Source organism: Lasiosphaeria miniovina (assembly GCF_030549165.1).
Source record: "Lasiosphaeria miniovina strain SMH2392-1A chromosome Unknown B0T26scaffold_4, whole genome shotgun sequence".
Classification (NCBI taxonomy): domain Eukaryota; kingdom Fungi; phylum Ascomycota; class Sordariomycetes; order Sordariales; family Lasiosphaeriaceae; genus Lasiosphaeria; species Lasiosphaeria miniovina.
The window spans coordinates 5,216,090-5,230,817 of NW_026848223.1; the positions used below are offsets into that span (position 1 = coordinate 5,216,090).

A 14,728-nucleotide genomic window follows, 5' to 3' on the forward strand; every position below is an offset into this window, starting at 1 on the left:
TCGTTAGCTTCTTCTGTATCCATGTTAGACAACACGCCTTGCAAACTCGCAAACGCCAACCTACCTAGCTTTTTTCTATGATATCTATCAATATTGCAGCACAAACAGAAAATAAAACTACACTGATATGTTTGACGCCCCCTGATATTAGCTCCATATACACAACTGCCTACCTATACAACAGCGCCAGAGAATAGACAGTATAGACGCCTCGTAGCCCTATACACAAGCACCGGCACAGCAGCATGGTCATATACATACCTACTTTACCAACTTACCTTAACCATCTATTCAAGAGACAAAAGAGAAGCAAACAGCTGACATCACCCATTCTGACAACACGAAACAACTCGAACCCCAAACCCAATCTCCATCCCAATCCCAATCCCAATTTCAATTCCCCAGGTGCCGACCAGAATAGCATAGCAGGATCTATATCACCATCGTGCCCAGACATTAGGTCTGTCTTGTTCTTTTTAACCTTTTCCCGGTTTCACAACTTTACCCCCCGGCCCCATTGGATTCCAACCCGAGGCCCGTGCCCCCCTTTCCCCCTTTCTCTTCTCCAACCTACCCACAGTAAGTACCTCTCGCCCGCAATGCACGTACCACACCATACCATAAACACCCCATATATACCTTATACCTAGCTGCTCAAGATACAGGGATTCAATTCCGAGGCCATCGCTTCCATTGTTTGCCGGTGCCGATCCAACACTCCCACGACAGGGGATCTGCCTGCCATGGCTGCTGCGTCGGCTCGGCTGTCATGCCATGCCAAGGGCAGCGAAGCAACAGAAACAAGGCTTGGTGGGACAAGAAACCGGGACTAGAACATCCCGGGGACTGTCTAAATGCCAAAGTTCAGTCCTGTTGCTCTCGCGCGCCCGAATTCGCCATGCTGCCAAGGTCTCGCTTGCATTTTCCCAAAAGTATACATTTTGAAAAGAGGCATCAGAGTTGGTTACTGTTTTTTATGGGTTTTCTTTTCTCTTTTGCTGCTCCGCCCTATTACCACCGCTCAGCTGCCCGAAGACGATAGACTATGGATGCTCAAGCAAGAACAAAGGATCAATTCTCTCTCTCTCTCTCTCTCTCGTGACAGAAATAGGAAAACCAATCCGGTTGATTGTCCATCTCTCCGCAGCTCATCAATCCCCAGTCGTTAAGTGAACAGGCTCCAGATTGCCCAGCCGATTCCAACCAGTCTTATTGTCTACCCGCACACGTAAAAAAGCACCGTATTCGATGAAAGGAAAATATGAGGAAGGAAAACGTAGCGAGAAGAAAATGAGATAGATATATGGCAAATGAGAAGTCTGAACACTTGAGTGTTCTAGCTCGCCCCAGGGTCTGTGAGGTGTTCTTGTTAAGGAATTGGCGAGTGCTTGTCGTTTGACCAACCCCCCGAGACCCCGACGCTGCCACTGTCTATCTCCCCATCCCCAAAGGTATCATCTTTTTTATTTTGTCTTCAACGACTCCGCTACACGCTCTAGCGGAGGTTGTCGGTAGTGCCGGAGGCTGCTGCGCTTATTCCTTGAGGACAAGGACTTGAATCCCAAGTATTAGCCTTTCGATCAAATCGGTAGTAGTGTGGGGCGCGCGGTCGGCTCGTCTAGGCCCTGTTAAGAGAGCTGCCCCCTTCCTGAGCATTCTGCTCAGCGTCGGTGACGACCTCAGAGTCGGAAGCGCTCGGAACAACGGCCGCCGGTGCAGGTGCGGCGAAAGAAGCCGCCGGCACCGGGGCCGCGAAGTTCGCCGAGGCGCTCCCGCCACCGGGGAGGAAACCGGAGCCAAGGGCGAAGGGGGCTTGGGCGTGTGAATACACACGTGGAAAACAAAGAGGGCTTTTTGCAGACTGCCAGCGCAAGAAAAGGTTACTTACCCTGGGATGCTATCGTCTGGACCTGGCTGACAACGGTGGGCTGGATGAACTGCGACAGATCGACGGAGCCAACGTTGTTGAGGAGTCCGAGCTGGAGGAGCTGGAGGTCGAGGCTGCTCAGGTCAAAGTTGGAGAAGAGACCGACCTGCTGGAACTGGAGCAGGGTCTGCAGCTGCTGCAGCTGGAGGAGCGAGGCGAGGTCGAACTGGTTGCTGCTGAACAGGTTCTGGTAGCCCAGAATGTTGAAGTTGTTGTTCTGGCCGAGGAAACCCAGCTGCTGGAGTTGAAGCTGGTTGATGTTGAGCAGGTAGTTCAAGTTGACCTGGTTGAAGTTGTTCAGGTTGTTGAGCTGGCTCAGGTCGAAGTTGGACTTTTTCTCAACGGCGGCCGGGGCGGCAGAGACCATGGCGGCCAGGGCAGAGACGATCAGAGTGACAGACTTCATTTTGCTGGTTTATTTGGGTAAACGACTAGGCGGGGGATTAAACGATTATAAAAGAGCACAGCTGAACCATGCCAGGTTAGTGATCGTCCCGTCTGTAGTAGAGACAGGACTGTACCAGCCAGGCGTACCTCAAAAATGTTCAGATACTGAAAGAGTGGAAGCGAACAACGAGCACAGCTGTTTGGAGAAGTGGATGTCAGCGACTGTCAGGCAGGCGGTTCCCAGAAGCAAGTGCCGAAGCAGCTCGCTTAATCGGGGACTAGAAGGAGAGAAGGCTCTCTCAGATCAGATGGCTTACCTCTGAAGAATGAATGACTGAAGAAGATGGTTGAAAAGGCTGGTGAGTGGGATGGGGAAACAAAAGAAGAGTGCCATCTACCGGCCGTCCAGACCGCCTTATATACAGACCTGACCGGGCCATGGCCGCAGACAGCCCCCATGGCAAGGCATGAGAAGGAGCCGCGTGCCAAGGATTTCAGGGACATCAAGTTTATTCGGAAGGGAGGTCGAGTAGTCTTCCGGAGCGTGTCAGATATCTGGCGTCACTGGACGGAAACGGGCGGGTAAAACACCATGGCCAGGATGAGCACTGCCAGAGAGCCCAGCCATGCCCGCCTTGTCTGCAGTGGTGGGCACGGATCATGTCGCCTTAGCTGTGGGTGGGGGGAGGGGGACGCCAAGGATGGGGCCTGACACCCAGAGGGAGAAAGAGAGAGAGGAAGGGAGCTGGAGAAGGTCCCGAGACTGGTGGGTTGTAACGTCATGCACGGAAGTATCTACCACCGAGCAGCACAGCTGGGGCGCATGCTAAGGGAAACACCAAGGGCAAGGACAAGGAAGGACGGACAGCCTGACAGCCTCACCTAGCGTAGGTTGGCAGCCTGGGCGCCTATGAAGCCGCAGGACATGGAGACGGTCGACTTTTTGGAACGAGGACCTGACTCTGCCTAGACAAGAATACTAGCCAGCGAGTGGTGCTTGGCTACAGCAGTCTGAGCTCGCCTCGATGCGCGGGGGATCATGGATGCTTCCCGCCATATGTCCATGGAGCCCGTCATGGACGACAAGCCATGGTGGTGAGGAATGACTCTGCTCAGACATCTGCTGCACAGTACACCAAGGCGGGCTGCGGAACCTGCGGCCAGCAGCACCAAGCAAACGTCGTCGTCTGATCTCTCTCTTGGTAGGTTGCCAAGGCACATGCAGGTGCAGGCAGCCAAGGTAGGTACGGCCGTCCCTTTCTTGGCTGGACTGGCCTCTGCAAGAGAGACCCAGAGGCAGGTCCTTCTTCCTGATCGACAGCGAGGATATACAGGTTGTTTCGTAGTGTTTCGATGGAGCAAAGCGCGAGTGCACTGGGCAGAGGTATAATACAGACGTCCTGCATGCCAAGAAAGCTCGGATGGCAGGATGCTGCTGCGTACCTTACCTGCCTCGGGGAGGGTTGGGCTGGGCCTTCTGGTCTGGGACCGCTTGACCCCTCCAAGTCAGGTACCCGACCTTGGGTATGCGGGATGGATCAAAAAACCTTCGAGGCTGATTGGGAAGTCGCCCACGATGAATTGGGGTGTCACGGAGAACACTACTACCAATCCCACCTATAGCGGAAGCCGTGGGTGAGGTGACGGCGTTTGAGCTCTGCCCTGAACCCACGATGGCAGCAGTCACGCTCGTATCGCACCTACCTCGACGTCCTCATCACTCTAGACAGACACACTGGCACTCACTCACTTGCACTTCTTCCAAGTCTATCTAGCGCGTCTACCGCCACTGCCACTCTGGTACTCACTAGTGACGGTACTGGCTGTCCGGTTCCTGACTGGCAGCGTGACGTGATGGCCTGACAAGGTAGTAACGGGCAGGGGCCTGACGCCAGATCGCACCAGAAGGAGCGTTGAGCGGTGGCCCAAAGAGCAGGAGGATCTCGACACTAAGAACAAACCTAGCAGGGAAAGAGAAAGCACCAACCCAAAGGTGCCACGGTACATGGATTACCACCCCGAGAAAGCCTAATGACTCTGTCCCCCCCCCCAGCCCGGCTTGGCCAGTCCGGGGATTTTTAGGCTGCCCCGTGGTTAAGCTTATAACTCCGTCGACTAGGTTCTCCGAGATCCGAATTGATGCAGCGAATCAGCGGCGGCCGAACGCAGCTTGACGTCCGTTTCAAACTGTCAAACTCGACAGCCCCCCCTACCTAAGTATGTTCCCGCCCCCCCCTTCCTCCCCTCGCTTCGGATCTCAAAGCATGGGTGGGTGGTGGTTAAAGATGTGGTGGCAGACGGAAGAGGCTGAAATGGGCTGAGCCGATTCGAGGATTTGTAAAAAGGAGATGTGGGTGGTGGCTGGAGGGGATGGAATGGACCTGGGGTAAAAGCAGCCACCACTGGACGGTCCCCCAAAAAGGGAGGATTGGGGGCACCTGAGCCATGATTGGGCGTGCACGGCCCTGAAGCCATCGCGAAAGTCCAAGCAACTCATGCAATGACCCCCGACCTTTCCCCTCTGGGCACAATTCTCAACCCGCAGCTGTCGCAGATCTCAGAATGTGAAGCACTTTCGTCGCACGGCTACGCATTTACCAGACAGCGGCAGCTGGTCAAGCCGCAGCTGTGAGATGCTTAGTTATTATTATTTCTACTTTATTTTTCTTTTCTTTTCCTTTTTTCAGCGGGGCGACTGACTGACCTCATTGTCGAGGGGAGGAAGGAGGGCTTGGTTCTCGTCGGAACTCCCCTACTTCCGGCCCACGGGGCCAAGGGCAAGGGGGTTCTCCCCAAAACCTTACCTCAGAAGTTCAGACTCTTGTCCGTGTGTTGCCCCATTGCTCGATTCGATCCTCCCTAACAACCAAGATTACGCCGTTGTGCACGGGAACAAGCCGGGGCAGCCCAGCAAGCATCACCACGAGGGGATCGTAACAGACAAAGTTTGGTGTTTGTCCGCCGCTGCGACTATACTTCCCCCCCCCAGTTACGTATCAATGTTTGCTCTGGGAAGAGGGCGGATCCCCAGTTCGTCTCTCCTTTGTGTTGTTCCTTCCTACTACTCCCACGCAGTGAGTGGCACGAACGAGAGACAAGCCCATGCCCGGATGATGGCATTGTCTGTCCTCCTCCTTCCCACTAAAATTAGCAGCACTGAGTCCAGCTCCGTTCAAACTTTCCGTCGCATCTAAACAATTACAAGACAAAACAGCACCTTGACGCATTGTCAACTGAAGCACAGGTGGCTATCTATAGAAACGACGCCGGGCACGCTCAATACAGAGAGCGTGTGGGGGATTGACAAATACTCGGCGTAGAGCAATGACGAGTCGATGGCCATGACGATAACGTGATGGTTCTAAGGTACCGGTATATCGTGCCTAGTATGTCTAGTATAGGTAGGTATCTAGCTAAAAAATCTGTCTCAGCCATCCGCATCTGCTGGCTACCGGGGCTGGCCTATTTTGCCGGAGCCTCAAAGCAGGCACACCCAAAACACAACAAACAGCCTGGCCCGGTCTGGGCGTCTCGGCTCTGCCTGAACCGGCCATCTTCTTGGACGAGCCGAAAAAAAGGAGGGTCTGTCAGTCAGCCTACTCAGCTGACAGCCCCTCTTGGAATCCTCCAATCTCCAATCTCTCCGCCCTATCGTCCCGGTTCTAGCGAGTGAAGTCAGACAAGTTTGTCTCACTGCCTGGCGACGCCTCAGGGGCAGCAGCAGGCTGTGCGACAGATGCTTCCGCAGAGGGGGCGGCAGCCGCAGGCGCTGCTGGAGCCGCGGCGGCGGCAGTAGGCGCTGCTGCGGCGGCGGCCGGAATAGAGGCGGCGGCGGCAGCTGGGTCAGCGGCGGCAATCGGGGTGAAAGCCGCCGGCGCCGGCGCAGCTGCAACGGCGGGCGCGACAGAAGCCACCGCCGCGAGTGCCGTGGCGGCAGCAGCAGCAGGCGCCGCCGAGGCGACAGCAGGCGCCACGGTGGCGGCATTAGCTGGGGCAGCTACGGCTGCGGGGGCTGCGGAAGCCACCGGCGCTGCGACCGCTCCGTTGGCGTTGGCGTTAGAATTGACACCAGCATTGGCATTGGAATTGGCATTGGCATTGGCATTACTGATGTTGTTGTTATTGTTGTTAACGTTGGAGTTGACATTGGCATTGGCGCACTGCTGTCGCTTGGCCTTCGAGCCGCGCCTGAGCTTAGTTCGCTTCATGGTCTTCCTGCTCTCCGCGATCTCTCGCTTGAAAAGGCCTGAAACGAAAGACTGTCAGCTCTGGCACGAGATCTGGGTGTGGTGAAGACATGTCTCGTACCGAGGTTAAAGTTGCCCCCAACCAGACCACTGGAGAACAGCGACTGGATGCCACCATTGTTCAAAAATCCAAGCTGCTGGAGCTGCTGAAGCTGCGCTAGTTGCAGGAAGAGGTCCTGGTCGTTGTTGAGGCCAAGGTTCTGGATGTTGTTTATGTCGAGGAGGTTGCTCAAGCAGAAGTTGTTCATTAAGGCGAGAATGGCCTGGATGAGATCATTCTGGTTATTGAGGTTGAGGTTGTTGAGATCGAGACCGTCGACATTCAAGTTGCCCAGGTTCAAGTCTGCCAAGTTCAGGTTCCCCGAGTTGAGGTTTCCCAGGTTGAGATTTCCAGAGTTGAGGTTTCCCAAGTTGAGGTTTCCAGAGTTGAGGTTCCCAGAGTTGAGATTCGACGCACTATTAAGACCGCTGTTGACGCCGTTGGCCACATTGCTGTTGTTAGCGAGGGCATTGCTACTGAAGTCGGCCGCATTCTGCCTGGGCACAACCGGGCTCGCAGTGTTGACTGCCGACGCCAGGCCGGCAGAGAGGAGAAGCGTGAATTTCATGATGACAAGCAGTTCGCGTGTTATCGCGAAGAAGTGAAGATCCGGCCTTCAAGCAAAACAGATGAAAATCAGAAAGCAAAGTAATAGAGCGCAGCTTCAAAGACGTTAGTAAAATACGCCCAGCCAGACTACGAAGAGCCATACATACCTCCAAGATTCTATAAAGCGCAAGTGAGGGGAATCGAAACGGAAAGAGGAAAGAGAGTAAAACAGCACAAGGCTTCGTCTAGATAGATATCAGAACACCGGGCTCTACGTACGACCTTTACACCATTAGGATAGCCCGCCATGATATACCGTCACAGACACGCCCCTTTATGTGTAGCGAGTAGATGGTGGGGTAAGGTGTACGGCAGCAGCAGCAGCGAGCCAGCTTGATCGGCGCGAACATGTGCGAATGCCGGACATTTGTCGATGAAACGGAGCACCGAAAAAGCCTATTAAACGGGAAGCGAAAAGAGGGCTTCGAGACGAAGAGTCGCTGCGGTGATCAGCTGCGGTGGCGACATCGAGCCGCGCGCGCAGCATACGGGTCGGGAAGGTTGGCGAATGTGCATGGCATGATGCATGGCAACTGCCGGCCACGCGCAGACGCTACTGTGCAGTACAGGTAAAGAAAAAAAAATCAGGTCCTGGGTAGAAAGAAGCACGAAAGGATAAATGGACGCCCATCGCATTGGGCGAAGAAACAACTTAACCAGACAAGACTCACTCACTCCCACAGCGAAAGAAGTCGATTCTGGGCCTTCTTGATCTCCACGGAACGTGCATCTTGGAACGCTGGAAAGCTTAGCCACGGGCCAAGCCTTACCTTTGGGACAGAGGATAAAACCAAGCCCTATTCTGAAAGGGAGAGCCCGGGCAAGTACACGTGATTCAGCAAACACTTCATCGACCGTTTCACCTCGCCAAGACCGGTAGAAGTCATGCAGAATGCCTCGATCGGCATCGGCACAAGAATCACGTCTGCTGCAGTCAGCCGAAGGAGGCCCCCGAGGAGAAAGCAACACTAGCACTAGGAACTCAAATTGTCAGCACATCTTCTTCCGCCTATCACCCCACAAGATCGGCGAAATCCCGAACGCAACACACAATGCCTCGCCCATAGACCCATGGGTGCGTACACCGAAGGCACATTTGAGCTGGCTGTCCATACTCTCCAGCTACCTTGGTTTCAAGGGAAAAGCTTCGGGAGAAAAAAAGAAGGAAGATCGGAAAGAGGAGGGCTTCTCTGTCCCAACCCCTTGGCAAGATGCTCTCGTATTATTTATAGGCCAACTTGGGCCGTTTATTACAATATCTGAGGAAACAGCTGCGAACAAGGTAGGGCCGATAGACATGGGCGACAAGCTCTTGCTTCCGCTTCACAAATGCTCAAGGCCGGCCGTTGTCCAAGCACTCTCCGAGGCTTCTTCGATAATATCGAGTGTGTGTGTGTTGCGGAGTGCCGGGGGTTGCATGTTGCAGACGTATTCAAGGCACGCTCGCTGTAAGAGTGCACCGCGATATTGGGGCGTTCGTGTATGTACCAGGTATTTATTGTACAGCTTCTCGGCTGGCCTTCCGTCGAGCAATTGGGCAGTACCTTTTCCACGTGCTTCTTCTGCCAAAGTCGTCGTCCTCCGTTCACCGAGATTCGGGCCCGGACCGGGGCCCCTCGTTGTTCGTCTTCCTGAAGCCCAGAAGCTCGCCCAGCATGCCGCCGGGCTTGGGCACAGGACACTCCCTCTTCGACGCCTTGGACTTGGTCGCTTCATCGTGGTCCTCGATGCTGGTCTGGAACTGAACAAGGCCTTCCTTTGTGTCGGCGCAATCCGGCCGCCTCCGCCTCCTCCTCTTGACGGTCCCGTCTGACATTTCGCCGTCAGCGTAGATGATCCTAGGCGCCGGGCATGGCAGAATGTGAGGGAGAGCGACAACGAAGAAGCTCGCCACGACCGTGGTTGCGAAGAGCGACGAGGTCATGCGCGACCTTGGGTGGAGGTGTGGAGGTGGCATGGCGGGAGCCGCGACGGCGGCGAAATTAGAATCAGGACCTCGACGAACCCTATAACCCAGTTTAGGACGATTTTCAGCCCCATTGAGCCTCGGAGACTCACCAATGCTTAGTCGAACACCTCGCAGACCATGATGTGTGAGGGATTGGCCTTGCTTGTTGCCCCAACGAGGCCAAACCCCGTCGTGAGTCGGTCGTCGGACTGAGGTGTTGTTGCTGGGTTGTGGTGTTGTAGCTTGGAAATTCTTTCCACGCAGCGGGTCATATTTGGGTAATTACTGCCCGCGACCCACTGGAGCAGAGGCGCTGCGGCTGCATAATGAGCAGCCCGTGTGCTAGCGTTACAGCACGCGGTAGGCTCGTGTGTGGGGCTGTATGTACTGTACGTACAGTACTGCTAGCGTGCTGCTCAAAACGTACTGGTGCGTGTAGCCAATCCTGCCAATGTCCGTAATTACCGTTTCATCCGGCGTCTCGGTTCAGACCGATAAAGGCGCGCGCCATACGTGGGCCAGTTCCCCGGCGTTCAGTCGTAACCGTGTGCCGGGTTGCGCAAACTGTCAATGGCCGACGCTCCATAAAGTTATTCAACCAAAGCATCCATCTTCCAATACAGGCCTCGCCACAACGAACAAGCAACTTTTCGACGCTCGTGAACGCCCAGCGATATTGTCGAGGGCGCCCAGAACACATTATGACACCTTGGTATAGTTGACACAAATCGATCACTGCTCTTTTTGGCTTCCGGCATACTTTAGGCTGCTAGGCGCATTCCATCTACCCTCCCCAGCCAAGTTGCGAAGATGAGCGATCTCGACAGGTAAATTGTGCCCACCCGCGCCTCCCTTTCCCCCCAAGATTCCGCGACGAGACGAGCCACGCACAAATCAGATCTGACCTCTCTGCAAACATTACTAGGGCGATTGCTCAACTGCGAGCATGCCGGCCGATTCCCGAAGCAGAGGTGCGCGAGCTTTGCCACAAGGCCAGGGAGCTGCTGATTGAGGAGGGGAATGTCGTCACAGTCACTGCGCCTGTCACGGTATGTTGCTAGAAGACTCGATCGCGGGCCTGCCACGATACAAATTACATTGTCCTAAAACTGCGCGCGCGCGCCTCTCGATAGATATGCGGAGATATCCATGGGCAGTTCCACGACCTCATGGAACTGTTTCGTGTGGGTGGCGACGTCCCCGACACAAACTATCTCTTCATGGGTGCGTACAGCCCAAAACCAAAATTGCCCTTGCGCTACCATATCGTGGCCGACCATCTAACGTGCTGCCTGGATAGGCGACTTTGTCGACCGCGGGTTCTACTCGCTCGAGTCCTTCCTACTCCTCCTCTGCCTCAAGGTGCGGTACCCAGACCGGATGACGCTCATCCGGGGCAACCACGAGTCTCGACAGATCACGACCGTGTACGGGTTCTACGACGAGTGCCTCCGCAAGTACGGCAGCGCCAACGTTTGGCGCTACTGCTGCGACGTGTTCGACTACCTCGCGCTGGGTGCCATCGTGTTGGGCGCGTCTAACACGCTCTCGCCCAGCGGCGACGGTGAGGCGCAGGGGAGCGAGGAGGACATCGAGATCGAGGTCTGCAACGCCGACGGGCAGATCATGTCGCAGTTCCCGCGCCAGCCACGGGGTGCCGGCAACAGCATCAACAGACAGCCGCCCAGGGGGAGGAGTCCGAACGGCCCGACTAGTAACGGCGTCGGACCGTCGGGGACGGCAGGCGGGGGGGCCGCGACAGGCGGCGCGGGCGGCGCGGGCGGCGCGGTAGGATTGCCCACAAACACGGGCCCTCCTGGTTCTGGGGCGTCGGGCTCGAGCGGCGGGTCGATAGGCAACCCTGCAGGCGCCGTGTTGTGCGTGCACGGCGGGCTGAGTCCGCTGATAGACATGGTGGACAAGATTCGGCTGCTCGATCGCAAGCAAGAGGTGCCGCACGAAGGCGCCATGTGCGACCTCTTATGGTCCGACCCGGACGAGATCGACGGCTGGGGCCTATCGCCGCGCGGGGCGGGCTTCTTGTTCGGCGCCGATATAGTCAAGGTGTTCAATTACAAGAACGACCTCAGCCTGATCGCGCGCGCCCACCAGCTCGTCATGGAGGGTTTTAAGGAAATGTTTGACACGAGCATCGTGACGGTGTGGTCAGCGCCCAACTACTGCTACCGCTGCGGCAACGTGGCGGCCCTGCTTGAGCTGTCCGAGGACGAGGGCGGCCTGGGAATCTTTGCCCGCAGCAACGGCGACGTAAACCGCAGCGACGGCGGCCTGATCGGCGGCGGCAGCGGCGTGCCTGGGAGCGGCCCGCGCGGCGTGCTTATGGAGAACGACCTCGCCAGCCTGAAGCCAGGCCCGGCAAGGCGCTACCGCGTCTTCCAGGCGGCGCCGCAGGATTCAAGGGGCATGCCGGCTAAAAAACCGGTGGCCGACTACTTTTTGTAACAAACTTTTTCTTTTTTCTTGAGCTAAAAGGGAAATAATGATATCCACGTTGACTATAACTCATCTTCCCTTTTCTCTCGTCTTATTTCTGTACTATTAAAATCCATCGGATTGTGAGCCCGGTTGTCCCTTAGGCTCCATTCATCTGTAGCCTCGAGGTTTGTAGATTCCTATGTACGTAGGTAAGGTAGGTAGCAGTGAAGAAGAACCGGATGCCGGAAAGGCATCCTTTTGATTTTGTCTTTTGCGAGACTGTGACCTCCGTAGGCCAAATGTTGTAATCAAACAAAACAAAAATATAAACAAGTATCGAAGCCCCTCTCTCTCCCCTCCTTTCTGATGATCCATCCATCCCATGCATTCTTCTCGACAGCCTTCAAGTTTCAAAACAAAGAAAAGTCAGAATATCTTGTACTTCGCCCCGCGTTTGGGCGTACCTAGAAGATCCGAGACTCTGAAAACAAGACGACTGGCTTACGAATTGTATTTCTGATGAAAATACGCGGACACGGTTAAATCTAGCCGCGAGGGGCAGTGTGATGTGCGTTCAGTCCAGTGAAGTCAGATTCCTAGTCTTGCGAGGTCAGCTATAAAGAACATGCAAAGAGAAACGGCGTGGAATGAACGATAGTCATAAGTGATAGGGTATGCTGATGTGATCAGGTTCTGTGACTCGGTCGTGAAGACTATCCGCGCGACGAAACGTAAAAAGTCAGACCTGTTGACTTTTTGCAAGATTAGCTAGTGTAAACACAGAGATATTGTATATGTAACGGTATGCGTACGTGAAGAGAGCTGTGACAGGAAACCGGGTTTGCTTGAGCCTCCCGCGGTGAAAGTTGCACAAGTAAATGTGCAAGATTCAGGGCTGAGTTTCTAGACAGTTGGCCACGAGCAATATCAAAGAGAGGTTGTATAGTGACATGCATACGCGAAGAGGACTGCCGATAGTGCCAGGTTGTCCGAGCCTCACGCAACGACCGCTGCACAAGTAAATGTGCAAGTTCAGGACTGAGTTTCCGGACAGTTAGCCACGAGCCATATTAGAGAGAGGTTGTATAGCGAAATGCATACGTGAAGAGGACAGCCAGGGAACCAGGTTTGCTTATGCCTCTCGCAAAGAACGACCATGTGCGCGACGAGACGTGAAAAGTTAAAGAGTTGGTTTTGCAGACGGTTAGCAACAAGCAAGCATTAAAGACAGCCAACGCATAGTGATATGCATACTCGGCGAGGAATGCCCATGATACCAGGTTGTTCGAGCCTCCCGCAAGGAAAGACCATGTGCGCGACGAGATGTGGCAAGTTAAAGAGCTGGATTTCTAGACGGTTAGCAACAATCAAATCGTTCAAAGACAGAGAGCGCATAGCGATATGCATACAAGGATAGGGCTGGCGAGGGGAGAACTAGGATTGTACGGGGTCTTTGCTACAAAGACTTTGTGCGGAACGAGGCGGGGAAAATAAAGGTTAGAAACTACTTTCCGGAACGGTTAGCCACATCAAGATCAGAGACAAACGTCTAGAGGTAAGACAAACGAGGATGGGTCGGTGCTAGGTGCCAGGTTATATGTATGAGTCTGCCGCAAAGACCCTTGTAATGCAGCGAGACATTTTGCGCCGTGCGGTCTCGTTCCGCTAAACTACCAGGACGAATAGGTGAATTTGCGAAAGTTGAGCTCTTGCTGGTCCTCGCGGAGGACTTCCTGGTGCCGGTAGAAGTCGGCAAGCTGCCTCTCGGCGTCTTCGTCGCCTTCTCTGAACTGATGCTGCAACTCTGCGATCCGGCCCCTGAGCTCTCTGAGGATGACGGCCTGGCGGTCTTTGATGACGCTCTCTTCGCAGTCGGTGCAGCGGGCGGGAATCTCCCCGCCCTCTGGCAGAGTCTTGGGAATCCCGCCGATGGTTGACTGCGCGAGGGGGATGGGCGGGATGGAGTGGTCGCGGTCGCAGCCGTAGACCAGCTCCGCCTTGCAGCTTGGGCAGAAGTAGTTCTTGCCCTCGTACCACCTGGTGATGCACTCGTGGCAGAACACGTGCCCGCAGGGCAGCAGCTCGGGCGTCGCGTTGTCGACCTCTGGGTCACTCTCGCCACCGAGGCTGGGATCCTCGGGAAGCTCAAGCCCCGTCGTCCAGCAGATCTCGCACTGCATCTCCGGTTTGTAGACCATAAAGGTCATGAGCGGCTTTGGGGCGAAGTTGCTGCTGCCCGTTGGGAGCATGAGCGCCAGTTTCTCCCTCTCGACCTCGTCGTCACCGTCGTCTTCCTCGTGCTCTGCCATGTCCACATCTGACGCCTCGCCCTCTGCGTCTTCCTCCTGGCTCCCGGCGCCGGGGAACCCGGCGGCCAGGGGGTTGGCGGCAAATGGGTTGGCGGCAAATGGGTTGGCGGCAAATGGGTTGGCGGCCGGTGGGTTGGCGGCGAAGGAGTTGATGCCGAAGGAGTGGGCGGCAAAAGAGGGGGCCCCGAAAGGGGGGGCGGCGAGAGGGGGGCCCCGAAGGGGTTGGCGGCGGCGAGGGGGGCGCCGAAAGGGTTGACGGCGACTGGGGGTGGGGCCGGGGAGGCCGGGAGGCTGCCGGCCTGGCTTTCGCCATCGGCGGGGATCTCATCTGGACGGTCCATATGTGAAAGACGGAATACGACTAGGTAAGACGACTGAGGACGATAGGTGAGTACAATTTAAAAAGACTGCTTACAAGTTCTGAATATCGGTGCTGGTGCTTGAAATGAGGGTTGTGAGGAGGGGCACCGGGGAAGAAACGAGAGTTGAGGTGTGAAGAGAGGAAAGAACTGGGTACATTGTGTGTAGGAGAAGTGTGGAAACCCGAGGATGCGAGAAGAAGACCGGGTGCGAGAGAAGTGCAGGAGAGTGGGTGTGTGAAGAGAAGGTGACTGACTACAGGCTGTGTGTTGTGGTCTCGTGTTTTTGGGGAGTCACCCGATTTAAAAGTAAGGTGAAAGTGAAGTGGGAGTGAAGTGAGGGTAAAGTGAGATGGCAGGGTGACACATATTCTCTGTAAATAGACACAATGACAGTTGACTTGACTAACTGCTGGGAGTTGACTGCCCCGGCAGCAGTCAACTGCCTTGTCTCTCGGCCCAAAAA

The 14,728-nt window shown here is 55.3% G+C and overlaps 5 protein-coding genes across 5 annotated transcripts; 1 reads left to right on the plus strand and 4 right to left on the minus strand.

Annotated features, from left to right (window-relative positions):
* Nucleotides 1-1,618: 1,618 nt before the first annotated feature.
* B0T26DRAFT_676499 (uncharacterized protein) lies at nucleotides 1,619-2,333 on the minus strand (the record flags this gene model as incomplete). The annotated part of the gene is made up of 2 exons (XM_060439987.1): nucleotides 1,619-1,812; nucleotides 1,889-2,333. The coding sequence occupies 2 exons, from the start codon at nucleotides 2,331-2,333 to the stop codon at nucleotides 1,619-1,621; spliced, it is 639 nt and encodes a 212-aa protein (XP_060297114.1).
* A 3,425-nt stretch (nucleotides 2,334-5,758) lies between these two features.
* On the minus strand, nucleotides 5,759-7,326 carry B0T26DRAFT_325970 (uncharacterized protein). The gene is made up of 2 exons (XM_060434384.1): nucleotides 6,623-7,326; nucleotides 5,759-6,560 (listed from the first exon to the last, which is right to left on the minus strand). Exons 1-2 carry the CDS (start codon nucleotides 7,167-7,169, stop codon nucleotides 5,977-5,979), a joined length of 1,131 nt encoding a protein of 376 aa, XP_060297115.1. The 5' UTR covers nucleotides 7,170-7,326; the 3' UTR covers nucleotides 5,759-5,976.
* A 1,469-nt stretch (nucleotides 7,327-8,795) lies between these two features.
* B0T26DRAFT_752258 (uncharacterized protein) lies at nucleotides 8,796-9,167 on the minus strand (the record flags this gene model as incomplete). Its single annotated transcript, XM_060445502.1, has 1 exon — nucleotides 8,796-9,167. One exon carries the CDS (start codon nucleotides 9,165-9,167, stop codon nucleotides 8,796-8,798), a length of 372 nt encoding a protein of 123 aa, XP_060297116.1.
* A 543-nt stretch (nucleotides 9,168-9,710) lies between these two features.
* On the plus strand, nucleotides 9,711-11,621 carry B0T26DRAFT_855861 (putative serine/threonine protein phosphatase; the record flags this gene model as incomplete). Its single annotated transcript, XM_060447687.1, has 5 exons — nucleotides 9,711-9,985; nucleotides 10,084-10,207; nucleotides 10,292-10,382; nucleotides 10,459-10,872; nucleotides 10,951-11,621. Exons 1-5 carry the CDS (start codon nucleotides 9,969-9,971, stop codon nucleotides 11,619-11,621), a joined length of 1,317 nt encoding a protein of 438 aa, XP_060297117.1. The 5' UTR covers nucleotides 9,711-9,968.
* Nucleotides 11,622-13,165: 1,544 nt separating this feature from the next.
* On the minus strand, nucleotides 13,166-14,358 carry B0T26DRAFT_326448 (uncharacterized protein). The gene is made up of 2 exons (XM_060434385.1): nucleotides 14,319-14,358; nucleotides 13,166-14,231 (listed from the first exon to the last, which is right to left on the minus strand). The coding sequence occupies exon 2, from the start codon at nucleotides 13,901-13,903 to the stop codon at nucleotides 13,265-13,267; it is 639 nt and encodes a 212-aa protein (XP_060297118.1). The 5' UTR covers nucleotides 13,904-14,231; nucleotides 14,319-14,358; the 3' UTR covers nucleotides 13,166-13,264.
* Between the last annotated feature and the right edge of the window lie 370 nt (nucleotides 14,359-14,728).

What these genes read in the sequence shown, in the direction of transcription:
- B0T26DRAFT_326448 (XM_060434385.1), bottom strand. Translation starts at nt 13,903, where the DNA reads ATGGCAGAGCACGAGGAAGACGACGGTGACGACGAGGTCGAGAGGGAG.
- B0T26DRAFT_325970 (XM_060434384.1), bottom strand. Translation starts at nt 7,169, where the DNA reads ATGAAATTCACGCTTCTCCTCTCTGCCGGCCTGGCGTCGGCAGTCAAC. An exon ending in TGGGGGCAACTTTAACCTCG is followed by an intron (nt 6,561 to 6,622) that starts GTACGAGACATG and finishes CTTTCGTTTCAG; the next exon opens with GCCTTTTCAAGCGAGAGATC.